Source organism: Scyliorhinus torazame, chromosome 8 (assembly GCF_047496885.1).
Source record: "Scyliorhinus torazame isolate Kashiwa2021f chromosome 8, sScyTor2.1, whole genome shotgun sequence".
Classification (NCBI taxonomy): Eukaryota; Metazoa; Chordata; class Chondrichthyes; order Carcharhiniformes; family Scyliorhinidae; genus Scyliorhinus; species Scyliorhinus torazame.
The window spans coordinates 242,363,886-242,390,627 of record NC_092714.1 but is presented as its reverse complement, the minus strand read 5'-3'; the positions used below and the strand labels follow the sequence as shown (position 1 = coordinate 242,390,627).

Sequence of the window (26,742 nt, the reverse complement as noted above, 5' to 3'; positions counted from 1 at the left end):
ATATCCTACAATTATACATTGGTTAGCAGTCCCCCTACCCCTTAACAGGGGAGCTCATATCCTGCATGGTCCACGGGGAAATGAATTGTTCCCACACCGTAAGGTACTTGCGGGTTATAACACCCGTCCATGGTCAGTGATAAGAAAGCAAGGAATCCTTTAACAAGCTGACATACAAGCTATGCTGAATCAGTAAAGAGGTAGTAAAATGAATGGTCGCTAAAGTAGACAGAGAGAATGTGTTTCCACTTGTGGGAAAGAGCAAAACCAGAGGCCACCATGATAACATAGTCACCAAGAAATACAGTAGGGGATTCAGAAGGAACTTCCTTACCCAAAGAGAGCTGAGAATACATAACAGAGAGTGTTGAGGTGAACAGAATAGACGCGTTTAAGGGAAATCAAGATAAATAAAAAGGAGTGAAGAAACCAGGCGGTCATTCGGATAGAATTATATGAGGAAGGATAGGTAAAAACCTGAAAAGAGCAAAAAGATTGCATTGAACTGCTGGACCGAATGGTCGGTTTGTGTGTTGTGCACTCTATGTCATTCTGTGTAACATCTTCCAGCTTAATTTTGTACCAATGCATTTACCAATTGTTTCATTAAGTTGCATGTTATGGAAGTTATATAACTTGTAATAAAAAGGCAAAATTAACCTTAAACATAGCGAATAAATGTGACGGATATTTAGTAAGGTTCAAATGTATCATTATTGCCTTAGTGTTTTTCTAATGCTATATTTCTAGACATTCCAAAAGATGGTATGCAACAAGACTTGCATCAATCAGTCTTTATGTCTGCCATGTCCCCACATCCAGCTCGTTCGTTGTCCTTGTGCTGGGAACAGCACTGCAAGCTGCTTCCAGGCGTAGCTGGAATTAGTGCCAACAAGGTGGCCAAATGGACCACTGAAGAGGTAAGAAGTGAAAGAAAAGCAGATGAGATGCAGCAGTTTAAAAATTATGCAAACGTATATTTGAATGCTGGAATTGTTCTGAACTAAAGCTGCACGACCTTGCAGTCAATTATTTATCATATCTTTCGCAATCATCGACAGAGGCGGACTTTCAATGAAACACACAGCGCTGCAGCGAGGGATCTCGGACAATGGGGGAGCCCCATACAGAGAGATGATGGTTGTGGTGGGAACACCAATTAGAGGCTTGGTAACTCTGAATTTGCTGATCGGCTCAAGAAATTCGAATGAGTTATCAGCAGGCAACAGAACAACATCGGGCTCTGATTGGTGGACTCCCCTTTAGAGCGGGAACACAGTTTATCAGACGTTGAGAGGTGGTGGAGAATTTGAGCAGTTCAGACAAGGATCTCCTGAACAGATGTGAAGTTTCTGAACTTCCATTGAGTAAAGGGGCAAAGCAGCAGCCAGGTTCTGGCATTCGGTCTGGCAGGTAGCCTGAAGGAAAAGTGAGATCGCCGATCGAACATCGGGGTGCGAGCCTGCAAAGCATTCAGTGAGGTGAGGAGGAGGTGCTGCCCAATGGCCATCAAGGGAAGCAAGGGGTGACTCTCGACCGCTAGACCAGGACTGGCAAGCAAACAAAGAGAACAGAGGCAGCCACCCAGGAATGCACGCTGTTGTCAAGGCTCAGGCCATCAAAGTGAGAGAAGAGAGGTGAGCAGAGCAGCAGTCAGGAGGTGTGAAGTAGGCCAGGCAAGTGCCAATGTCGTGTCTCGGGGAATTCGGGGAGCAGCAGAAATGGGGCAACTTGACCAGAGGCCAACCAGGTAACAGGGCTGAGAGTGAGAAGCCTGGGCTGGGCAGTAACAGGGCTGGGCGGCAAGAGAGCAGAGGCCAGGCCAGATAGCCAGCAGCAGCAGCAGCCTGGCAGCCAACTGGGAGCACACGTGGTCATCGGGGGTCGAGGCTCAGTCACAGGAGTGAGAGCGGAGAGTTTTGCAGAGCAGTAATCAGGAGGTGCAAAGAAGGCCCGGCAAGTTCCATCATCATGTCTTGGGGATTCAGGGAACAGCCATTCAAAGGAAAAGTGGATTATCAAAACTCACTTTAATAATAATAATCTTTATTAGTGTCACAAGTAGGCTTACATTAACACTGCAATGTAGTTACTGTGAAAAGCCACTAGTCGGATGATTGTGGACTGCTATTGGTATGTAAATATTTGAGCTTCAATTTCAATTTCTTGACATAAAATGTAATTGGTGGAGTTGTTTAAGCTGATCCTCGTTCAAGAATCAAACTCATGCCTGGTTTTCCAGTTTCAATCCACCTCAAACAATATAATAATTTAAATGTATAGAAACATCTGTAAAAGCCTGTCCGATTAAATAATATTGTGAATTTTAAAATGATAAATCCTAGTGAACATATTTAATAATGAAAGCAAATTACTGCGGATGCTGGAATCAGAAATACAAACAGAAAATACTGAACAATCACAGCAGATCTGACAGCATCTGTGGAGAGAGGTGGAAGGTTAGGTTTAGAGTCTGGATGACTCTTTGTCAAAAAGAGTCTCAAAAAGAGTTTCTTTTGACAAAGCGTCATCCAGATTCGAAACGTTAGTTCCCTCCTCTCTCCACAGATGCTGTCAGAGCTGCTGTGATTGTCCAGTATTTTCTGTTTTTGTTACACATATTTAATGTTTCTCAGTTAAGTCTGCAAAATGACACAAAATCGAATAACTTCGGTATTAGTTATATTTCTGTATAACGTCTGTCGACTATGGAAACTTCTATAAAAGATAAAAGTAATCCATTGTGCATATTTTGTTCATTTAGTATATTACTGACATGGCAACATTATTTACTTATTGTAGGTGGGAAGCTTTATTCGGACACTCACTGGTTGCGAGCAACAGGCAAAGCTCTTCAAAGAAGAGGTAGGAGACGAGCTACTTTGTGCGCCCAATAGTTAGTACCATGGTGTGCCATTTTATTAAAGCCCTGAGATGGTGCTATTGGATTCCAGCCTATAAATGCTTGGCTGAAATTCTTCTAACCGCCATTCAAACCAGCAGAATTTCAAGTGTTTGTAGTTTGCAGTTAATTTCCCGAAGCTCAATATCAACATGATTATTTTCTTAAACAGTCAAAACATGAATCACTGTTCAAATTTATTCACAGGAACATTTCTGGGAATAAGACATGTAATGTGACATTTTCATTTCCGTACCCTGCACTGTATTGACGAACTCCACCACTTTTTTATTTTACAGTCGATTGATGGGGAGGCTTTTCTTCTTCTAACGCAGGTGGATATAGTGAAGATCATGAGCATTAAACTTGGTCCAGCATTAAAGATTTATAACTCAATTCTTATGTTCAAAAGTGCAGATGATACTCTAACATGACATTCCTGAGAATATAAGAGCAACACAATCCTGTACAAGCAAAATGAAACTTCTCCGGAAGAACTGAGAATTGCGTTTTGTTAATAATGAATGGTTTATGTTTCTTTTACACTGGTAAATTTGTGCTAAATGGCAAGGAAATTGAACAAAACAAGTTGTATTAGTCGTTGACTGTATGTATGTGAAGTTGCAAACATTGCTTGATTTATCTCTCGGTCAGTGATGGAATATTTCAATTATATTCCCATTTATGAAAACCAGTGAGACATTATGTGAAAGGATTTTAACTGTGACAATTTGCAATTTAAATGTAATTTCATGAAACGATCAGTAATGTTTTAATTAAAAGTTGTGGCAGCATTGTTGTACAGATTTAAAAAATGCATTTAAATTATATTTGGTTGCATTGCTGTTTTGAATCATTGAACAAATTGTAGATTAATTTAATTACAGGTAACCATTCTAAAGAAAATGTGATGTATTTTGTATATGTTTCAAAGGCAAAGCCTTACATGAAGAAAATCAGAATGTAACTTTTCTAATTGTTTTTGAGTTTACATTTGGTATCAATCCATTAAAAGTATTTTGCCTCGTTGAGACATGTGGGCAGCTTGAGAAAACTTTGTTTTTTTGAATCATCATTTCTCCTTCCGTTTAAAATTTGCATATATTATGGGACTTTAACCCTGTTGGTATTATTTGCCTACTACCTTTTAAAAGTCCACAATTAGTCCTTGTCGTGTTGGGTGCTCTGCTACACAGACGAACCAACACGGCTGCGGATGGTACAACTCAGTTTTATTACTAACAATATTTACAATGGTAAACTGATTACTGTGGTTCGTTCATTACCCTTTAATCTGTGGACCTATCCCTAACACTATCTTGGAGTGGCACTCAGCACATGGTGGATGTCTGAGTGGCTTGCTGTGAACTCTGTGCCCTGAGCTGTCTCCTGCTGGAATGAGCGGGAAGTGTCGTGTTCCCCGTTTTATAGTGTGTATGCTCTTGCCTGTGATTGGCTGTGGTGTGTGTGTATTGATTGGTCCGTTGATCTGTCCATCAGTATGTATGTATGTTTGCACCATGATGTTTACCTGAATATCATGACAGTCCTCAAAAGTGTTTTTTGTCACTGTGTAAGGAGATGCACTTAAATTTCAGCCCGCTTCACCTGTAAATGTTACCAGCAGCATTGCTTACACTGTGAGGGAAAGATATTCCAGCTCTGTTCTACTCTTTAACAAACATAACATTGATGTTTATTGTTGGCGATATATCGTGGGCAATCAGCTACTTCACAGGTTAGTTCCCTTTCCATTTTACAACAGATTTTTAACCATTTATGTTAACTAGATTGATGCTAATTTAGGGAATAAAGACATTCCACATGAGGATGGCAAGTATTGCCTGCTAATATGGCAATGGTTACTTGATACTTCAGTTCCAAGTGATTATATTTCTACTGGAGGCATTAAGGCCACCATTTTGCTAATTTAAATACATTGTAAATATCTGGGCTAGAGTACTGATTCATCCTTGTTTGGTTGGAATAGTGCATGTTTCCGATTAAGCTTTCTGAACTGTATTCCTTAACTACTGCAAAGATTGTCTACATGGGTTAAAGAGTTTTGAATAAATCATCTCACTTAGAAAAACCGCATTGATAATTACTTCCAAAAGCTCAAAATGTCACTTTGGAGTGTGTATCATAATTTATTTTCCAATTTGGAAGAGCAAAATGTATTTCAAGTAAAATGTGAGTTGCACTGTATAAAAAATAAATCACTTACAAAATTAGCAAAAGTTTAATGTGGCTAATATTGTGGTGAATAAGCGATTATTATTATTATGAAGTTACAAATAGGCCCTTTATCAATGCCGAGGAAATTTTCCCTCTTAGCTTTATTACCACTTTACATAAGATACTCACACAGTTAGTATCCAGCTTTCAGTTAGCATTGTACATCAGTGCTTCTGCTATGGTGTTCACAACAACTTATAATCATTTATATTTATCATCAAATTTACAGTGCAGAAGGAGGCAAATTTACAGTGCACCCAACTGCAGCTCCTCACAGACCGCATGGTTCGGTTGGAGCAGCAATTGGATGCACTTAGGAGCATGCAGGTGGCGGAAAGCGTCATAGATCGCAGTTATGTAAGTGTGGTCACACCCAAGGTGCAGGCAGAGAAATGGGTGACCACCAGAAAGGGCAGGCAGTCAGTGCAGGAATCCCCTGTGGTTGTCCCCCTCTCGAACAGATATACCCCTTTGGATACTGTCGGGGGGGATAGCCTATCAGGGGAAAACAACAGCAGCCAGAGCAGTGGCACCACGGCTGGCTCTGATGTTCAGAAGGGAGGGTCAAAGCGCAGAAGAGTAATAGTTATAGGGGACTCTATAGTCAGGGGAACAGATAGGCGCTTCTGTGGACGTGAAAGAGACTCCAGGATGGTATGTTGCCTCCCTGGTGCCAGGGTCCAGGATGTCTCCGAACGGGTAGAGGGAATCCTGAAGGGGGAGGGCAAACAGGTAGAGGTCGTTGTACATATTGGTACTAACGACATAGGCAGGAAGAGGCATGAGGTCCTGCAGCAGGAGTTCAGGGAGCTAGGCAGAAAGTTAAAAGACAGGACCTCGAGGGTTGTAATCTCGGGATTACTCCCTGTGCCACGTGCCAGTGAGGCTAGAAATAGGAAGATAGAGCAGACAAACACGTGGCTAAACAGCTGGTGTAGGAGGGAGGGTTTCGGTTATCTGGACCACTGGGAGCTCTTCCGGGGCAGGTGTGACCTGTATAAGATGGACGGGTTGCATCTAAACCGGAGAGGCATAAATATCCTGGCCGCGAGATTTGCTAGTGTCACACGGGAGGGTTTAAACTAGTATGGCAGGGGGGTGGGCACGGGAGCAATAGGTCAGAAGGTGAGAGCGTTGAGGGAGAACTAGGGAATATGGACAGTGTGGCTCTGAGGCAGAGCAGACGGGGAGAAGTTGCTGAACACAGCGGGTCTGGTGGCCTGAAGTGCATATGTTTTAATGCAAGGAGCATTACGGGTAAGGCAGATGAACTTAGAGCTTGGATTACTACTTGGAACTATGATGTTGTTGCCATTACAGAGACCTGGTTGAGGGAAGGGCAGGATTGGCAGCTAAACGTTCCAGGTTTTAGATGTTTCAGGCGGGATAGAGGGGGATGTAAAAGGGGAGGCGGAGTTGCGCTACTTGTTCAGGAGAGTATCACAGCTATACAGCGAGAGGACACCTCAGAGGGCAGTGAGGCTATATGGGTAGAGATCAGGAATAAGAAGGGTGCAGTCACAATGTTGGGGGTATACTACAGGCCTCCCAACAGCCAGCGGGAGATAGAGGAGCAGATAGGTAGACAGATTTTGGAAAAGAGTAAAAACAACAGGGTTGTGGTGATGGGAGACTTCAACTTCCCCAATATTGACTGGGACTCACTTAGTGCCAGGGGCTTAGACGGGGCAGAGTTTGTAAGGAGCATCCAGGAGGGCTTCTTAAAACAATATGTAAACAGTCCAACTAGGGAAGAGGCGGTACTGGACCTGGTATTGGGGAATGAGCCCGGCCAGGTGGTAGATGTTTCAGTAGGGGAGCATTTCGGTAACAGTGACCACAATTCAGTAAGTTTTAAAGTACTGGTGGACAAGGATAAGAGTGGTCCGAGGATGAATGTGCTAAATTGGGGGAAGGCTAATTATAACAATATTAGGCGGGAACTGAAGAGCATAGATTGGGGGCGGATGTTTGAGGGCAAATCAACATCTGACATGTGGGAGGCTTTCAAGTGTCAGTTGATAGGAATACAGGACAGGCATGTTCCTGTGAGGAAGAAAGACAAATACGGCAATTTTCGGGAACCTTGGATGACAAATGATATTGTAGGCCTCGTCAAAAAGAAAAAGGAGGCATTTGTCAGGGCTAAAAGGCTGGGAACAGACGAAGCCTGTGTGGCATATAAGGAAAGTAGGAAGGAACTTAAGCAGGGAGTCAGGAGGGCTAGAAGGGGTCATGAAAAGTCATTGGCAAATAGGGTTAAGGAAAATCCCAAGGCTTTTTACACTTACATAAAAAGCAAGAGGGTAGCCAGGGAAAGGGTTGGCCCACTGAAGGATAGGCAAGGGACTCTATGTGTGGAGCCAGAGGAAATGGGCGAGGTACTAAATGAATACTTTGCATCAGTATTCACCAAAGAGAAGGAATTGGTAGATGTTGAGTCTGGAGAAGGGGGTGTAGATAGCCTGGGTCACATTGTGATCCAAAAAGACGAGGTGTTGGGTGTCTTAAAAATATTAAGGTAGATAAGTCCCCAGGGCCGGATGGGATCTACCCCAGAATACTGAAGGAGGCTGGAGAGGAAATTGCTGAGGCCTTGACAGAAATCTTTGGATCCTCGCTGTCTTCAGGGGATGTCCCGGAGGACTGGAGAATAGCCAATGTTGTTCCTCTGTTTAAGAAGGGTGGCAGGGATAATCCCGGGAACTACAGGCCGGTGAGCCTTACTTCAGTGGTAGGGAAATTACTGGAGAGAATTCTTCGAGACAGGATCTACTCCCATTTGGAAGCAAATGGACTTATTAGTGAGAGGCAGCACGGTTTTGTGAAGGGGAGGTCGTGTCTCACTAACTTGATAGAGTTTTTCGAGGAGGTCACTAAGATGATTGATGCAGGTAGGGCAGTAGATGTTGTCTATATGGACTTCAGTAAGGCCTTTGACAAGGTCCCTCATGGTAGACTAGTACAAAAGGTGAAGTCACACGGGATCAGGGGTGAACTGGCAAGGTGGATACAGAACTGGCTAGGCCATAGAAGGCAGAGGGTAGCAATGGAGGGATGCTTTTCTAATTGGAGGGCTGTGACCAGTGGTGTTCCACAGGGATCAGTGCTGGGACCTTTGCTCTTTGTAGTATATATAAATGATTTGGAGGAAAATGTAACTGGTCTGATTAGTAAGTTTGCAGACGACACAAAGGTTGGTGGAATTGCGGATAGCGATGAGGACTGTCTGAGGATACAGCAGGATTTAGATTGTCTGGAGACTTGGGCGGAGAGATGGCAGATGGAGTTTAACCTGGACAAATGTGAGGTAATGCATTTTGGAAGGGCTAATGCAGGTAGGGAATATACAGTGAATGGTAGAACCCTCAAGAGTATTGAAAGTCAAAGAGATCTAGGAGTACAGGTCCACAGATCACTGAAAGGGGCTACACAGGTGGAGAAGGTAGTCAAGAAGGCATACGGCATGCTTGCCTTCATTGGCCGGGGCATTGAGTATAAGAATTGGCAAGTCATGTTGCAGCTGTATAGAACCTTAGTTAGGCCACACTTGGAGTATAGTGTTCAATTCTGGTCGCCACACTACCAGAAGGATGTGGAGGCTTTAGAGAGGGTGCAGAAGAGATTTACCAGAATGTTGCCTGGTATGGAGGGCATAAGCTATGAGGAGCGATTGAATAAACTCGGTTTGTTCTCACTGGAACGAAGGAGGTTGAGGGGCGACCTGATAGAGGTATACAAAATTATGAGGGGCATAGACAGAGTGGATAGTCAGAGGCTTTTCCCCAGGGTAGAGGGGTCAATTACTAGGGGGCATAGGTTTAAGGTGAGAGGGGCAAAGTTTAGAGTAGATGTACGAGGCAAGTTTTTTACGCAGAGGGTAGTGGGTGCCTGGAACTCACTACCGGAGGAGGTAGTGGAGGCAGGGACGATAGGGACATTTAAGGGACATCTTGACAAATATATGAATAGGATGGGAATAGAAGGATACGGACCCAGGAAGTGTAGAAGATTGTAGTTTAGTCGGGCAGTATGGTCGGCACGGGCTTGGAGGGCCGAAGGGCCTGTTCCTGTGCTGTACATTTCTTTGTTCTTTCTTTGTTCTTTGAGGCCATTTAGCCCATCGAGTCTGCACCGGCTCTTGGAAAGAGCACCCTACCCAAGCCCACACCTCCACCCTATCCCCATAACCCAGTAACCCCACCCAACACTAAGGGCAATTTTGATCACTAAGGGTAATTTATCATGGCCAATCCATCTAACCCGCACATCTTTGGACTGTGGGAGGAAACCGGAGCACCCGGAGGAAACCCACGCACACACGGGGAGGATGTGCAGACTCCGCACAGACAGCGACCCAAGCCGGAATCAAACCTGGGACCCTGGAGCTGTGAAGCAATTGTGCTATCCACAAGGCTACCGTGCTGCCCTAATAATTTGAAAAGTATAATGTTCAGAGCATAATTTGTTACAATTACCTTTCAGTCTTTGTAGACAATTGTGACACTTATGCGTGGTATAATCATTTGGAGCTTAAGGGTGGAATTTTACAGAGCCCACATGAGTGGGAAGCGTGGCATGCAGGGTGACTTAATTAGGCGGGAAGCAAAGTTTTGGTTTCCTGATGGTGGGTTCAGGTGCAATGATAAAGTCAGCGACATCTTTGTGGCATGCTTAAAATTATGTCGGCCTGTGTCAGGTTCCTATTTGTAATACATTTACGTGCCATGAATACTCATTAACGTGTTACAGTTTACAATTAAGTCCTACCTTCAGATAAAGTCAGCGATGCACGTTAATCTCGTGGCATCTAGCTGAGGATTGTTTGAGGGTAATATGCACTGCTCAGCCTGGTGCAGTTGTCCATGAGGTAAGCACATTTCCTGTAGCACAGGGTGCTGGAGGGCTGGCGTTTGGGTGAAGGTAGGTGCAGAGGAGGGAAAGGAGGGTGGACAGATGGTTGTCATGATATGCAGACATGCAGATAATGATATACAGACAGGCAGCTAATGAACACAGAGAACAGGACATGACCAATGAGCAGGCAGGACACTCAGGGGTGTTATCTCACTATAAAAGGCAGAAGGCACTCATACTCCACCTCTTTCCACTGATGAGCATCTACAGAGTGAGTCAGGGTGTATGTACAGTATCACACCTCCAGCACGTGGCTAAGAGCTAGTCTGGTTCAGACAGACAGAGTAACCACATTTAGGTTAGCAGAGAGTCGAACTCATAGAGAGCTGTGCTAACTGTGCTACTGGTTCAATAAATCAAATTGAACTAACTTCAAGGTTGAGTATCTTTTGGTTAAAGCTGCATCCAGTTGCAGCCTGTGTTATCCCAGAGTACATAACACGACAATGGTAGTGTTCAAGTGAAGGTCGGTGCATAGGAGGAAAGGAAGGGTGGAAAGTGGGAGGGTGGAAGATCGTGGAGTAGAATATAACACTCTCGATATTTTCCAGGTCCTGTGTGAAACTCAGCTTTTCTGAATGCCAGTTGTTTGAAGTGGGAGGCAGGTTGTTCTGGGTGGGTAAGTTATTTTGCACTGTATTGACTCCCAAATAAACAGTGAAATGAATGAAAATCCTGGATGAAATTGCGCTTTATGTCTTCCCTCTTCTCACAGTGCATTACTTCCAGAACCATGGGTCTCATTCACCCAATTTTCATACAACCTCGGAAGCAGGAAGAGAGCAAGCAAAAAAGGAGAGCTCTTGCTGTGCAACAGGTGAGGCGACAAGGCTGGTTTGGGAAGCTGGTCTGGCCGTAGATATCCAGGGAAGGCATCGGCAAGACAAGAACTAGCCATGTTCCGATATCCGAGAAGTGATGCCAGAGACGGTCTGAGGATGTCCCGGGAAATGGTGATCGAATTATGTTGGATTAACAAGACATACAGCCACATTGATTTGGCGGGAACTCCAAGCCAGCGGCACTCAATTCCTTTCTCATGGGGACTTCCAGGGCACAATGGATGAGATATGTGGTATCTCACAGACTGTCATACATAGGTACGCAAAAGAGGTGACCGATGTCCTGGATCGTAAAGGCCAATAATTTTATCCACTTCACAACCCATAAAGACAGCCAGACTGCAAGATCAGCCACTTTCAGTGTCATAGCTGAGTTTCATTGCGTGCAAGGTATATTCAATAGTACTGATGTGGCAACAAAAGCTCCCTGGCAACAGACAGGCTGCATTTGTAAATTGTAAAAGGTTTCACTCCATCATCATACAACTATCATGCGACCACAGGAGAATAATGCAGGTCTGTGCTAATTTCCAAGGGAGCTGTCATTAACTACGCATCGTGCATAACTCACCGCTCCTACAGGTTTTTGAAGTGCCAGTCCAATTTCTGGATGGATCCTTGGTGGCAATGGTTATCCACCATATACATGGCTGACGACGCGAGTGAGACGTCCCCAGAGCGAGGCAGAGGAGCGCTACAATCAAACTCATTCCTCCACCAAAACCATCCGAGAGCACTTCTTCACCACTCATTGGTTCCTTCTTAAATTGCGCTTCTGCTGTGCCTGCATTTAAAGCCACGTTCCACAGAGTGTTTATCACAGAAGTAACAATTCCCATTCAGTAAAAAGCGTGCAAAAATGCAGCACATGTCAATCAGGAATACTGCTGGTGTCCCTATTTCCTCTCTAGCCATCACACTGTCCGAAATATGTGGCATGCCTTGATCGTTACATCTGATACTGTGAGAGGCCACAACATATCTTAATTATAACAAACAATTGCAGAGAATGGATTATATCTTGCCTATACTTGTCAAATATTATGGAAAAATATCATCTGTGTCATCTTTGTGTTGTAATTTAAAAACTAATTCTGACCACGATGTCTAGGTGCTACCCTGATATCAGCAGCTAGGTGGCAACAGTTTGCTTCACTATGATGTCCCTTGCCTTGGATGACTGCGGTGGCTGTCTTCTGGAGGTGTGGGGCCTTGAGGGCTGCAGTACTGGAGGTCTCTAGCACTGGCACAGGAGCATCGTGACCTTCCCTGCTGAAGCTGTTGAAGTCAGCGGTGGAGGGGATGAGGAGACTCTTGAGGGATAAAAGCAAATTACTGCGGATGCTGGAATCTGAAACCAAAGAGAAGATGCTGGAAAATTGCAGCAGGTCTGGCAACATCTGTAGGGAGAGAAAAGAGCTAGCGTTTCGAGTCTAGATGACCCTTTGTCAAAGTTCTTGAGGGTGTCCTGAGAGGAAGGCCTTGGGGCAGGTGGCATGTGCTCCTCTGCCATCTGGGTGCATGAGACATCTCCATAAGGGGAAGTGGCTCCTGGATGGAGGCCCATGGGCCTCATCCCCCTCTTGCCTAGCCAATGAGCTCATCGGTAGTGATGGAATGCATGTCTGAGCGCATATGGATCGAATGCTCGATCTATGCCGGTTGCCATGCGCTTCAAATTCTGGAACATGGCAGAACTCATGGCGAGCATGGCCTCCTCCATACCCTGTGCAAAGCTGCCCAATACCCTTGGCATTCTGTCATATTTTTACCGAAACTCTGCTACATGTCCAGCAGGCTTCTTGGGGCCATGAGGAGAGGCCAAGAGGGGCCTGGTTCCCAGCAGTCCTCCGAAACTGGGAACCCAGATACCACATTCTCCCTCAGCTGTTTGATCATATGATAGAATCTCTCCAGTGCAATAATAATCTTTGTTGTCACAAGTAGGCTTATATTCACACTGCAATTAAGTTACTGTGAAAAGCCCCTCGTCGCCACATTCCGGCGCCTGTTCGGGTACACGGAGGGAGAATTCAGAATGTCCAAATTACCTAACATCACGTCTTTCAGGAGGAAACCGGAGCACCCGGAGGAAACCCACGTAGCCACGAGGAGAACGTGCAGACTCAGCACAGACAGTGACCTAAGTCGGGAATCAAACCTGGGACCCTGGCGCTGTGAAGCAACAGTGCTAACCACTACGATACCGTGCTGCCCAAAAGGAGGCCATTCGGCCCATCACATACCAACCCTGCAAATTGCACTCCACCAAGTTCCACTCACCCATCCCATCCCCGGAACTCTGTAACCCCATCTGACCTTTGGACATTGAGGAGCAATTTAGCATGGCCAACTAAACTGCACTTCTTTGGACTGTGGGAGGAAACCGGAGCACCTGGAGGAAGCTCACACAGACACTGGGAGAATGTACAAACCCCACACAGACAGTCACCCAAGGCTGGAATTGAACCCAAATCCCTGTAGTTGTGAGGCATCAGTTCTAATCATTGTGCTGCCCTATGGATATCTGTGCTGTGCTCAACAGATTGTGTTCCCGAACCTTGACACAAATCGTCCACAGACCGTGTGGATGTATCTGAGCTGGTCGGAGTGAAGGATGAAGCAGATGATGCTGAACTCTCTGGGACATTGGCTGCTTTGTCTCCAGAGGAGACTGCCTTGGCTGTAGCCATGGGCCGGGATTCTCTAGCCCTGCGGCCAAGTTCTGACACCGCCGTGAAAAGTGGCGCGAGCCACTCCGGCGTCAATGAGCCTCACCTGTCAGCTATCCACCCCTTCCCAGGGGGCTAGTATGGTGCCGGAGTGGTCTCCGCAGCACCGGCACCTGAAAACCAGTGCGCCACGGCCGGCGCGAGTTCACGCATACGCATGGGTTCCCGTCTCCGCGCCGGCCCCCGGGCAATATGGCGGAGCCCTACTGGGACCTGGTGTGGAACCCCCATGGAACCAGCCCACCCGCCGATCGGTAGGCCCCGATCACAGGCCGGCCACCCCCCCCGGGCCGGATCCCCCTGCCCCCCCCCACCAGGACAGCCCCCGCAGACAGAACTCCGAGGTCCTGCTGGGTGGGACCATACGTAACCCACGCCGGCGGGACTCGGCTGAACCCGGCGGGCACTCTGCCCTTCGAGGCCCGGAGAATCGCCGGGGCGCCACTTTCAACAGCCCCCAACCGGCGCGGCGGTGATCTCGCGGGCACCTGAGATTGTGTATTGAGTCTGAAGAGATAGGAGAGGTCTTGAACGAGTACTTTTCTTCTGTATTTACAAATGAGAGGGGCCATATTGTTGGAGAGGACAGTGTGAAACAGACTGGTAAGCTCGAGGAAATACTTGTTAGGAAGGAAGATGTGTTGGGTATTTTGAAAAACTTGAGGATAGACAAGTCCCCTGGGCCTGACGGGATATATCCAAGGATTCTATGGGAAGCAAGAGATGAAATTGCAGAGCCGTTGGCAATGATCTTTTCGTCCTCACTGTCAACAGGGGTGGTACCAGGGGATTGGAGAGTGGCGAATGTCGTGCCCCTGTTCAAAAAAGGGAATAGGGATAACCCTGGGAATTACAGGCCAGCTAGTCTCACTTCGGTGGTAGGCAAAGTAATGGAAAGGGTACTGAAGGATAGGACTTCTGAGCATCTGGAAAGACACTACTTGATTAGGGATAGTCAGCACGGATTTGTGAGGGGTAGGTCTTGCCTTACAAGTCTTATTGAATTCTTTGAGGAGGTGACCAAGCATGTGGATGAAGGTAAAGCAGTGGATGTAGTGTACATGGATTTTAGTAAGGCATTTGATAAGGTTCCCCATGGTAGGCTTCTGCAGAAAGTAAGGAGGCATGGGATAGTGGGAAATTTGGCCAGTTGGATAACGAACTGGCTAGCCGATAGAAGTCAGAGAGTGGTGGTGGATGGTAAATATTCAGCCTGGATCCCAGTTACCAGTGGCGTACCGCAGGGATCAGTTCTGGGTCCTCTGCTGTTTGTGATTTTCATTAATGACTTGGATGAGGGAGTTGAAGGGTGGGTCAGTAAATTTGCAAACGATACGAAGATTGGTGGAGTTGTGGATAGTGAGGAGGGCTGTTGTCGGCTGCAAAGAGACATAGATAGGATGCAGAGCTGGGCTGAGAAGTGGCAGCTGGAGTTTAATCCTGAAAAGTGTGAGGTTGTCCATTTTGGAAGGACAAATATGAATGCGGAATACAGGGTTAACGGTAGAGTTCTTGGCAATGTGGAGGAGCAGAGAGATCTTGGGGTCTATGTTCATACATCTTTGAAAGTTGCCACTCAAGTGGATAGAGCTGTGAATAAGGCCTATGGTGTTCTAGCGTTCATTAACAGAGGGATTGAATTTAAGAGTTGTGAGGTGATGATGCAGCTGTACAAAACTTTGGTAAGGCCACATTTGGAGTACTGTGTACAGTTCTGGTCGCCTCATTTTAGGAAGGATGTGGAAGCTTTGGAAAAGGTGCAAAGGAGATTTACCAGGATGTTGCCTGGAATGGAGAGTAGGTCTTACGAGGAAAGGTTGAGGGTGCTCGGCCTTTTCTCATTAGAACGGAGAAGGATGAGGGGGCGACTTGATAGAGGTTTATAAGATGATCAGGGGAATAGATAGCGTACACAGTCAAAGACTTTTTCCCTGGGTGGAACAATCCATTACAAGGGGACATAAATTTAAGGTGAATGGTGGAAGATATAAGGGGGATGTCAGAGGTAGGTTCTTTACCCAGAGAGTAGTGGGGGCATGGAATGCACTGCCTGTGGAAGTAATTGAGTCGGAAACATTGGGGACCTTCAAGCAGCTGTTGGATAGGTACATGGATTACGGTAAAATGATATAGTGTAGATTTATTTGTTCTTGAGGGCAGCATGGTAGCATTGTGGATAGCACAATTGCTTCACAGCTCCAGGGTCCCAGGTTCGATTCCGGCATGGGTCACTGTCTGTGCGGAGTCTGCACATCCTCCCCGTGTGTGTGTGGGTTTCCTCCGGGTGCTCCGGTTTCCTCCCACAGTCCAAAGATGTGCAGGTTAGGTGGATTGGCCATGATAAATTGCCCTTAGTGTCCAAAATTGCCCTTAGTGTTGGGTGGAGGTGTTGACTTTGGGTAGGGTGCTCTTTCCAAGAGCCGGTGCAGACTCAATGGCCGAATGGCCTCCTTCTGCACTGTAAATTCAATTATAATCTATGATTAATCTAGGACAAAGGTTCGGCACAACATCGTGGGCCGAAGGGCCTGTTCTGTGCTGTATTTTTCTACGTTCGATGTTCTATTTCTTGGGTACATTTGGCCTCAGTAAAAAAAATCAGAGGAAGACCAGATTTTTTTTCTTTACTGGTTTGATGACCTTACAAATCACGCTGTCCTGATGCAAGGCGTTGATGAATCTGAAACCTGCCATGGGGAATTGTTAACAGCCTTTGATAAATATTTTTATCTTCAAGCTGAGCAGAGTACAAGCGTAATAACAGGCATTTTTTAAAAAACCCAGCAAAATGATGAAAAGGCAAAAGACACCACCCAAACAAACCACGCAAGGTGCCTGAGAGGCACAGAACTCCCCAGAAGACCCAATAGTATGTTCTGACGAGAAGCCTGAGCGAGAAGTCCCAAATGATTTCCCGCTTGTAGTCACGGGCACATTTCCAGAACTGTAGCATCAGCTAGTAGTGAGCAACGAGGAAAAAGCCCTGCGCCAAGCCAAGCAAGGAAAAGCAAAAACACAATCTGATAATGTTCGCATCAAAGCTGGGTTGGAAGAACAGAATCCAAATACACCCAGGCGTAGCAGCAAACAGGGAAGGCACTCACAGAGCTCATTACTTTGAAAGATGTTTTGACAACTCAATATCTATTCCTGGGGAAATACGAGAAGCTGGAAAAGACTTTGAATGCTACTTCAGGAAACGTTGTGTTGGAGCTAGCAGCAATGACAAAGCTATACACTGAGACACAGAGTGAGAACACGAGAACTGAACAAGAGAATAAACAATTGAAAGTGCAGCTAATTGTCATTCAGGATCGGATTCAAAAATAGTCCATTACTCTTTAGCCTCAAGACAGAATAAAGACGACCCTGAGCAGCAAAATGGTAGAACAAACTCACTGAGACTCTGTTAAATTACAAGAAAACTTAAGTCAAAATAACTGCAGGAACATTCCGAAATGTAACATAATGAATTTAATGCCACTTTAAAAGAACTGCACACCAGTATTCAGAGCAGTCTCAGAATGTTCATTATTCTCGGAGGAGCCGAGAGGTGTAAGAATGAGACTGCAGCACTGAAGGAAAGACATAGACATAGAATATACAGTGCTGAAGGAGGCCATTCGGCCCTTCGAGTCTGCACCGACTTCAGCCCTCACTTCCTCCCTATCCCTGTAACTCAATAACCCCTCCTAACCTTTTTGGTCACTAAGGGCAATTTATCATGGCCAATCCACCTAACCTGCACGTCTTCGGACTGTGGGAGGAAATCGGAGCATCCAAAGGAAACCCACGCAGACAAGGGGAGAACGTGTAGACTCCACACAGACAGTGACCCAGTGGGGAGGAATCGAACCTGGGACCCTGGTACTATGAAGCTACAATGCTAGCTACGTGTGCTACCCGTGCTGCCTCTGAAAGTGTCGCACATTTGGAAGGAACCTTGGTAAAACATTACATTCCCAAATAGGTATACAATGGGATAAAAATCAGGACCATAGAATGGCAAGCAAAGATAGAAGTTCTCACTCAACTGCATGAGGTCTTTCAGAAACAATTGGAAGAAGTTCAAGAACAGATTATGAGCTTAAAAGGGTAGCACAGAGGAATGATACTCAGCCAAGGAAAAAGTGATCTGCGAAACAAATACAACATGAGGCAGAAGTCAACCCTCAGTCCAGCTTATTTGGTCACAAAGACTCAGGGGCAATCTGAGCCAGGAAAACCAATTCACAAATGGCTAGGCAGAACGGCTTTGCCAGCAAGACCAAGATTTCATGCCGTCTATAAAGCAAGCAAGCCATAGTTTGGTAGCATAGGTTTCTGGATCATGTATTCTTTAAACTGAGTAATAGATGTGTCTCATCTAATTAAGTAATTGTTTACAATATTGTTTGGAAAAATAACAAATTAAAATTATCGAGGAGGGGATAGTTGTAAATTATATGCACAGCTGCTGATTCACATTTTCCTTTTATGAGTTGTAAGAATGTGGATTGAATATCATTGCTTTCAGCACCTGTAGAGTGACTTTAACATTATGCAGATATGCCTGAGTTAGATACTATCTTGTTTGGCTGTCTGCGAAGAAACACAAGCAGCATTGAAAAATATAAAAAGTGGTAGGAACCACCTTCCAGCAGGTGTATCCCCATATTGTGATTTTAATGTGTTTAAGATTGCGAAATTTGCTTTGAAATTTTGATTTTGCGGATGTTAGATAAATATGTGAACCATTATGCAAATGCTTCACTGTCTGCTTGGAGTGAAAAGTCCCTTTCTGGACTATAAACCTTTTGATAATTGAAGTATGGTGTCACAATGCATTGGGGTCCACTGCAAAATGAATGGTATCAGAGTGATAAAGGTTGTGGAATGTAATATTTCTTAAATCATTAGTTGGCTTTCAGTTTATGCATGAGGCAGATCTATTTCACTATGTGCAACTTTTTAGCAGCAAAATATTCAACTCTAGTTCTGACTAATAAAAATAATAAATTGCATTACAGGCTTTAATTCCTCAACAATTTGTTCAATGATTCAGTGTTATTTTCTCTTCACATTTAGGCTTTTGGCGTGTGGCATATCTCTCATTGATCTGGATTGATGTCGTAATACTGAAACTGGTATTTCTACCCTGCTCTGTTTGAGCTGCTTGTTTCCAAGCATTGAATAGTTTAAATCTTCAGAATATAGCATGTTATATCAAAGAAATGGCACTGCTGCCTTTGCTTTATTTGCCCTTTTCTTCAAATTGTCAGTGCATTTTGGGAGCTCGGTATTGGTGGCTGAGATCTTCTCAAAAGAGAAATGGAAAAGAAATGCAGTACCAAGGAACAAATTGTGCTTGTTTCATATAAATGTAAACTGAATGTAAGTTTTAAAATGTAAGTATTTTTTATCTATGTCATTTTAATGTTATTTCTTTAATTTGATTGCATTAAGACTGGACATATCCAAATAATAAATAAATATCTGGAATCAAAGTTCACCTCATTAGTAATGAGAAAAACTAGGCTTTTTAAGAATGACAGAAATTTATAAAATGTTACTTATCACATTACCCTGTTTAGCTGTGGTCAGATAGTTTGTGTGGAAGTGTACATTAAAGCGGTGAATTTTAATTGTTTTTCAGAAATTATAAGATAATAGATCAAATCCTATTAAATGAAACTGGGGGGCCCGGGCAGTGTGGGATGTCCCCGTCGGGAGCACACAAAAGGATACTTCTTTCCCTCGCCTGGCCTTTGGGCCTTTCCCCACTGGTCTCCAGAACCCCCCACCCCCACCCTCTTCCTCCCCTCCCATTGGGTCCCTAATCCAGCCCTAAACAAAAACCCCAGACTCACATGTCAGTCCAGCATCCATAGACCATCTCCTTGGGACTGCCTGTAGTCCCAACAGTGGCCACTACTGAGTTCTGGCACTGCTGGCACTCAACTGGCAGTCAATCAGATTGGTTGGCAGCTCTGGACGGTGGGGCTTCCTTTCTCTAAGAGGCAGAAATCCCACTCTCAGCTTGTTGAGGCTGGCTCCAATGTAAATGTCACCAAAGTTCCATGATGTGGAGATGCCGGTGTTGGACTGGGGTGAGCACAGTAAGAAGTCTTACAACACCAGGTTAAACTCCAACCGGTTTGTTTTGAATCACTAGCTTTCGGAGCACAGCTCTTTCCTCAGGTGAATAATTCCGGACCTTGGAATGTGTCAGTCTGCAAAAGTCAGCCATGGAGAGCGCTTTTGATTGGAAGAATCTAAATGAAAGACTTATTATTTATACAGTTAAGTACACAAAACACACATGGCATTGTAGCTGCCCCTCGTGACTAAATCTCCAACAACTGTGCATAGTCCTTTGAGAGGATGTAAACGGGATCTATTTCAGGAAAATTTGACAAGCAGGTTGATTGACAATTAAAAGCAGACTGACTCAGAAATCCAATAACAGCCCGGCAAGTCCACAAGGAACCATATGGCACTATTGTTAACTGACCAGGCAACCTGCTCATTAATGGAACCTGGGAGAAGTAGATCTGTTAGAGGTTGGGATCATTCCCAAATGAGGGTCAGATAACGCTGTAATCCAGATGATCTTTTGTCTCTGTGCTGGTTTGTTCTAACCTACATGGGGGCCACCAGACCAGGCTGATTAAGCCCCTCGTGATTCTCCGATTCCCAGGAATGTTAGAACATCTCACTGAAAGCTCCAGTTTTATTATCATTGGCAAGGCAATTTAATGTTGATGACTTAAAGCCCTCGATTTACAACATTTACTGATTGAATTTGTACAGGATGAAAAAAAATCTGCCAGAGAATTCGGCTGAGTTGGAGGGACTCATTGATAATAATTGTGGCAACTCCAAATGTAAGGTCACTTGCACTGTTACCTGGCAAAGGTCAATAACTATTACTGGGCAGTTAAGTGGCAAATGAACTTTAATATAGATAGATATGAGAAATAGTTGGTAGGAAAATGAGAAACGCCACTTACAACTTAGAAAAAAACTGAATGGGGGGAGGGGGGAAGAGCAAAGAGATCCCAGAACACAGAACAATCATTAAAAACATTTCAGGTCAGCAAATCAATTAAAATGTTAACAAAGCATTGGTGTTTATTTCCAGGGGTAAAGAATTGAAAAGTCATGAGGTTATATTGAACTTCAAGTACAGGGGCTGTTTAGCACAAGGCTAAATCGCTGGCTTTGAAAGCAGACCAAGGCAGGCCAGCAGCACGGTTCAATTCCCGTAACAGCCTCCCCGAACAGGCGCCGGAATGTGGCGACTAGGGGCTTTTCACAGTAACTTCATTGAAGGCTACTTGTGACAATAAGCGATTTTCATTTCATTCAAGTAAGTACTGTGCACGGCTCTGGTCTCCATTATATTAAACCTGGGGCGGAATTCTCCCGAAACGGCGCGATGTCCGCCGACTGGCGCCCAAAACGGTGCCAATCAGACGGGCATCGCGCCACCCCAAAGGTGCGGAATGCTCCGCATCTTTGGGGGCCGAGCCCCAACATTGAGGGGCTAGGCCGACGCCGGAGGAATTTCCGCCCCGCCAGCTGGCGGAAACGGCCTTTGTTGCCCTGCCAGCTGGCACGGAAAGGACATCTCGGGGCGGCGCATGCGCGGGGGCGTCAGCGGCCGCTGACAGTTTCCCGCGCATGCGCAGTGGAGGGAGTCTCTTCCGCCTCCGCCATGGTGGAGACCGTGGCGGAGGCGGAAGGGAAAGAGTGCCCCCACGGCACAGGCCCGCCCGCGGATTGGTGGGCCCCGATCGCGGCCAGGCCACCGTGGGGGCACCCCCCGGGGCCAGATCGCCCCGCGCCCCCCCCAGGACCCCGGAGCCCGCCCACGCCGCCTTGTCCCGCCGTTCAAAAGGTGGTTTAATCCACGCCGGCGGGACAGGCAATTTATCGGCGGGACTTTGGCCCATTCGGGCCGGAGAATCTAGCGGCGGGGGGGGGGGGGGGCCCGCCAACCGGCGGGGCCCGATTCCCGCCCCCGCCGAATATCCGGTGCCGGAGACTTCGGCAACCGGCGGGGGCGGGATTCACGGCGGCCAACGGCCATTCTCCGACCCGCTGGGGGGGTCGGAGAATGACGCCCCAGGTGTTGTAAAACTTCTTACTATTATATTAAAAGGACAGAGAAGCACTGAAGAAAAGTGCAAAATTGTTTTGTTTTTACAGGGATGAATACCGAACTGAGAGATTATAGATATTGAGGAGAAAATGAGCAGTTTGAGACTATTTTTCTTTAGAAAAACGAATACCTAGAAGTGACCTTGAGCAAAACCTTTAAAATTATGAATGGGTTCGGCAGAGTAGTGGCAGAATTTTGAAATGATAGTTCCAGCTAAAACGACAGGAACTGTACTGGGTTGGCCACATGTTGGCATCTCCAATGGGCTTTGCAGAGGATCTTTAACTGAGCCAAGGTGTTTAGAATACAGCTCCTGGGTTTCCTGACCAATCAGAGAGGCTAGGTGGGATGATGTTCCAAATCTGCCAAAGGAAGGACTTCTAATTAACTTGTCATGGGTCAGAATGGGACTGGAATTCCTGATGCTGCAGCAACCACGGGAATGGAGTGGAGATCTGGGAAGGCTGTTCACCGCATCTGTCACTCATCCCTTGTGAGGTTGCTGTGGAATCTGAGGGGCTGAAGTGATCAGGACGAGGCAGCCTTTCAAAACAAGCAGGCATGCATATTAGAGGCCAAGGAAGTGAGGAGCAGGTGTGCAGTCATCAACGCTGGAGTCAATTCATCTGGAGGATCAGGACGTCAAAAGGATGGGAAAGGTAAGTGGCATAGCAATATCAGGTTCGAAGCCTTACATTCTGCCTTTCCCGGCATTTTCCTGCACAACACTCCTCAGAACCATAGACTTTGCAGATCTATTCGTGCCTCTTTCTCCGGGCACATTCTCACATATCCATTTGGAAAGCAAAACTCATCCTATTGTCCTTTTACACCCATGCCTCATAGTCACTCTCCACAAATGTTGTTCTTCCTACCTCTCCACAGAATCCATTTCTTACATTCCTAACTGTCCACTTTCTCTCCTTGCAGAAGGTATCGCAGAACTTTAGGAAGAGGCAGCGATCATGGGCTCACTTCTCCCTGTTTTGCTGAGCCATAATGTCCAGCCTTCATCAAAAACCGTTTTCCTTAGTCTTTTGAGAATCCCTGAACACCAGCAAGGGTCATTCCTGTGATTCCGTCTCCCAGCATCTCCAGAGCAAATCTTTCAGTGACTATAAATCTCTCCAAGTCCCTTCACTTCTCCCAGAGGCCAAACTTTCTCTTGCATTCTGCCTGGTAGCTGGCAGAGAATAGATTTTTCCCCCTGCTGTTTGCATCAGCTGCTGGCTCCCTGTCCTCCTCTCTCACTGTCTAGTTTTTTTTTTAATTAGACTGCCTGGGAATTAATGAGACTGGACAAAGTAACAGTAGCTGCCTCAGAGTCTGTAAGCCTATCCATATCACATCCAGATGTTCTAACCTTTGTTTTCAGGTCTTAAACCTGGCATGTAAATTTCAAAAACATTTGACCTGGGCCCCTGTGTCCATGGTAACCAGGTCACATCAGCTTGCCGCCAGGCAGAAATAACAGCAGGTCACATGTCGATTTTTGCTCTGTCATGTTACCTAAAATTAAAGGGACAGTCCAAAACATAATCATCTCACAAAACCACACATTTGTAACAAGCTGCATTACTTGTGCACGTGCTAAGATGAAACCTGACAGCAGGGATGTTCAGCTCGAGGTGAGTGAAGTGTAAGACAGGTGAATTGACTTCCAAAATAATGTCAATCACCTGTCAAACAGAGAAAACACATTCACAGAAGTACTGTGGACACCAGCCTCTCATCTGGCCATGGCTGGAGCTCTTCACTTCAACAATTCAATCCTTGCCAGCCTGTCAGTTTTACTGAAGCAGCACTCCCTACCATGCACTAGCTTGGTTGACCCTAGCAACCTGCTGAGATTTGGGAAATATGCTTTGGTTAAAGTCAGAATGTCTGAGTAAAGACGGGCAGCACGGTAGCACAAATGGATAGCACTGTGGCTTCACAGCGCCAGGGTCCCAGGTTCAATTCCCTGCTGGGTCACTGTCTGTGCGGAGTCTGCACGTTCTCCCCGTGTGTGCGTGGGTTTCCTCCGGGTGCTCCGGTTTCCTCCCACTGTCCAAAGACGTGCAGGTTAGGTGGATTGGCCAAGATAAATTGCCCTTAGTGAACGGTTAGGAAGGGTTGTTGCGTTACGGGGATAGGGTGGAAGTGAGGGCTTAAGTGGGTCGGTGCCGACTCGATGGGCCGAATGGCCTCCTTCTGCACTGTATGTTCCATGTTCTAAAACAGCAGATAGTTACTTATTTGCATATTGAAACTACATACCTGACAATTCTAAGGAGGGTCCTCATTTGTCAGCAAACTCATCTGGATGAAACTGGTAAGTGGGAACGGTGATATTGGGAGCATGACCTAACATACCGGGCGCGATTCTCTGCTCCCACACCGGTTGGGAGAATCCCCTGGCACGCCATTTTTCCCTCCGACGCCGGTCCGACGCCCTCCTGCGATTCACCCAAGAGGCGAGAACGGCCGCGTCGAGTTCTGCGCGGCGCAGGCCGGAGAATCGCCCGGGACACCCAAAATAGCGATTCTCCGCTACACCCGCTATTCTCCAGCCCAGATGGGCCGAGCGGCCTGCCCAAAACGGTGCCGCCATCCATACCTGGTCGCTGCCGGCGGGAACAGCGTGGGGCGCTGGGGGGGGGCGGCCTGTGTGGGGGGGGGGTGGGTGAGGGGGGTTCTTTCACCGGGGTAGGACTCAAAAGGGGTCTGGCCCACGATCGGTGCCCACCGATCGGTGGGCCGGCCTCTCTGAAGGAGGACCTCCTTTCCTCCGCGCCCCGCAAGATCCATCCGACATCTTCTTGCGGGGCGGCCTCGGGGAGGATGGCAACCACGCATGCGCGGGTTGGCGCCAGCTGGCGCCGGCTACCCCGCGCATGTGCAGGTGTCGCCAGTTACGCCTTTTACGCGGCGCCAATGCCCGGCACGCACTGACGACGCTGCTTTCGCGCCACGCCCCCCCGAGTTTCCTGCGGCCCCGATCCTAGCCCATTTTCGGGCCCAAAATCGGTCGGGATTGGGGCCGTTTCGCACCGTCGTGAACCTCTACGGCGTTCACGACGGCATGGGCACTTAGTCGCGGGAGCGGAGAATCGCGCCCAACGTTTTTGGGATTTGACTGACCACATGCACCCAAGCTTGACTCCCATTGGCAGTTAAAATGTTGAGGCATTGCTTCTACTTGTGGGAGAACTCAAAACCAGAAAATAGAGCAGTTATCACTTTGAAATCACCCAAATGATCTGGAGATAGTCTTGAGATTGCAGAGAGATCCTTATAGAGCTGCTTGCTTAGAGAAACAAAGAAAAATGTATTTACACATGGCATGACTAGAATGTGGAACTCAAAGACGCAGGAAGTCATGGAGACAATACTGTAGCTTAGATGCATTCAAAGGGAATCACAGCAAATATGTGAGACAAATATCATGAGAACGATATGCTGAAAGGGCAGGATGAGGTATCTGGAATGGGAGGACGCTGGTGAGGATCGGTAGGATGGCTGCCCTCTTTTTTCACTTCTCGTTTGACTGCAACACCTTTTTAAAAATAAATTTAGAGTACCCAATTATTTTTTCCAATTAAGGGGCAATTTAGAGTGGCCAATCCGCCTACCCTGCACATCTTTGGGTTGTGGGGGCGAAACCCACGCAGACATGGGGAGAATGTGCAAACTCCACACGGACAGTGACCCAGGGCCAGGATTCGAACCCAGGTCCTCAGTGCCGCAGGCAGCAATGCTAACCACTGTGTCACCATGCAGCCCTGACTGCAACACAAAAAGGATATATTTGCCGTGCTGTGACTGTAAAAGACAAATTGACAGATTTTGGTCAATTCTTTGAAAAATAAAATATTTATTGTACTTAATCCGGTCCAAGAGAAATAATAAAAATGCTCCGGCTTTCACACAGACCTGCACCAGGGGCACACAGACAAAGCAGATCTCGAGTGGGAGAATAAATTACATGATATTTGGAAGTCCAATAAATATTACAGTTAATACGTGGGGTGATGACTTGGGTGGATCCAGGCTGAGCTCAGCGGTCCCTCAGGATTTGGCGTCAAGGTGGTTTGAAGATGTTGGTGATTAATATACCTTTTCCTCTGGACATAGCAGCTGCAGAGTTGATAGCTTTCAAAATCTTTGCTTGTGAGGAATGGGATAATCAAACAATAGACTGAGCTGAAACTTGCACGTTGGATGGTGGAAGAGGGAAGTCCACGCAGGGGGTCTTGCTACATCAGTATCCCTTCTGCTTCTGACTGATCTGGAGAAAGCGGGAATGAAGGTTAGCTGACTTGTCACATGATCCCCCCTTGTGAACTGAATGGTAACCCCAATATGGTGATGGCTAGTGGATTCAGAATGCATTGCTTTAACGTAGATTATGGCTGGGCAAACTCTCTTAGCCGGTCTTTCATCTTAATTCATTATGTCTAATGCCTGTTTCCCACCCAATTAAGTCTGGATGTCATGTGAATGACTCAGGAGATGTGGTTCATACACATTATTCTCAGGTGATTATATTTGATGTGCTCCTGCAGACAGGTTGACTCCATTTAATGGGTACAGTGGTGCCAATGTTCAGCCACCTTTGAATCTGCGATTTCAAGTCACTGGAATGTTACCTCAGTCTTTTGAAAATTAATACAGTGGTTGTCAGTCAGCCAATAAAAACATAGAAAATAGAAGCGGGAGGAGGCCATTTGGCACTTCAAACCTGCTCCGCCATTCATTATGATCATGTCTGATCATCAAGTTCAATACCCTGATCCCGCCTTCCCCCCATATCCCTTGATCCTTTTAGCCCCAAGAGCTAGATCTAATTCCTTCTTGAAATACACAACGTTTTGCCCTCAATAGCTTTCAGTGGTCGTGAATTCCACAGATTCACCACTCTCTGGGTGAAGAAATTTCTCCTCAGCTCAGTCCTAAAAGGTTTACCCCTTATCCTCAAATTAT

The 26,742-nt window shown here is 46.2% G+C and overlaps 1 protein-coding gene across 5 annotated transcripts in view; it reads left to right on the top strand.

The window, feature by feature from the left end:
- l3mbtl1 (L3MBTL histone methyl-lysine binding protein 1) overlaps window positions 1-3,956 on the top strand; it is a 147,462-nt gene extending 143,506 nt beyond the window's left edge. For 4 of the 5 annotated variants that reach the window (XM_072515024.1, XM_072515026.1, XM_072515025.1 and 1 more), the window contains 3 exons: window positions 751-920; window positions 2,803-2,865; window positions 3,202-3,956. In XM_072515024.1, coding sequence (XP_072371125.1) covers window positions 751-920; window positions 2,803-2,865; window positions 3,202-3,336 — 368 coding nt within the window. In that variant the 3' untranslated portion in view covers window positions 3,337-3,956. The remainder of the gene's footprint in view (window positions 1-750; window positions 921-2,802; window positions 2,866-3,201) is intronic. The other variant, XM_072515027.1, reaches the window with a different exon arrangement.
- Window positions 3,957-26,742: the final 22,786 nt, after the last annotated feature.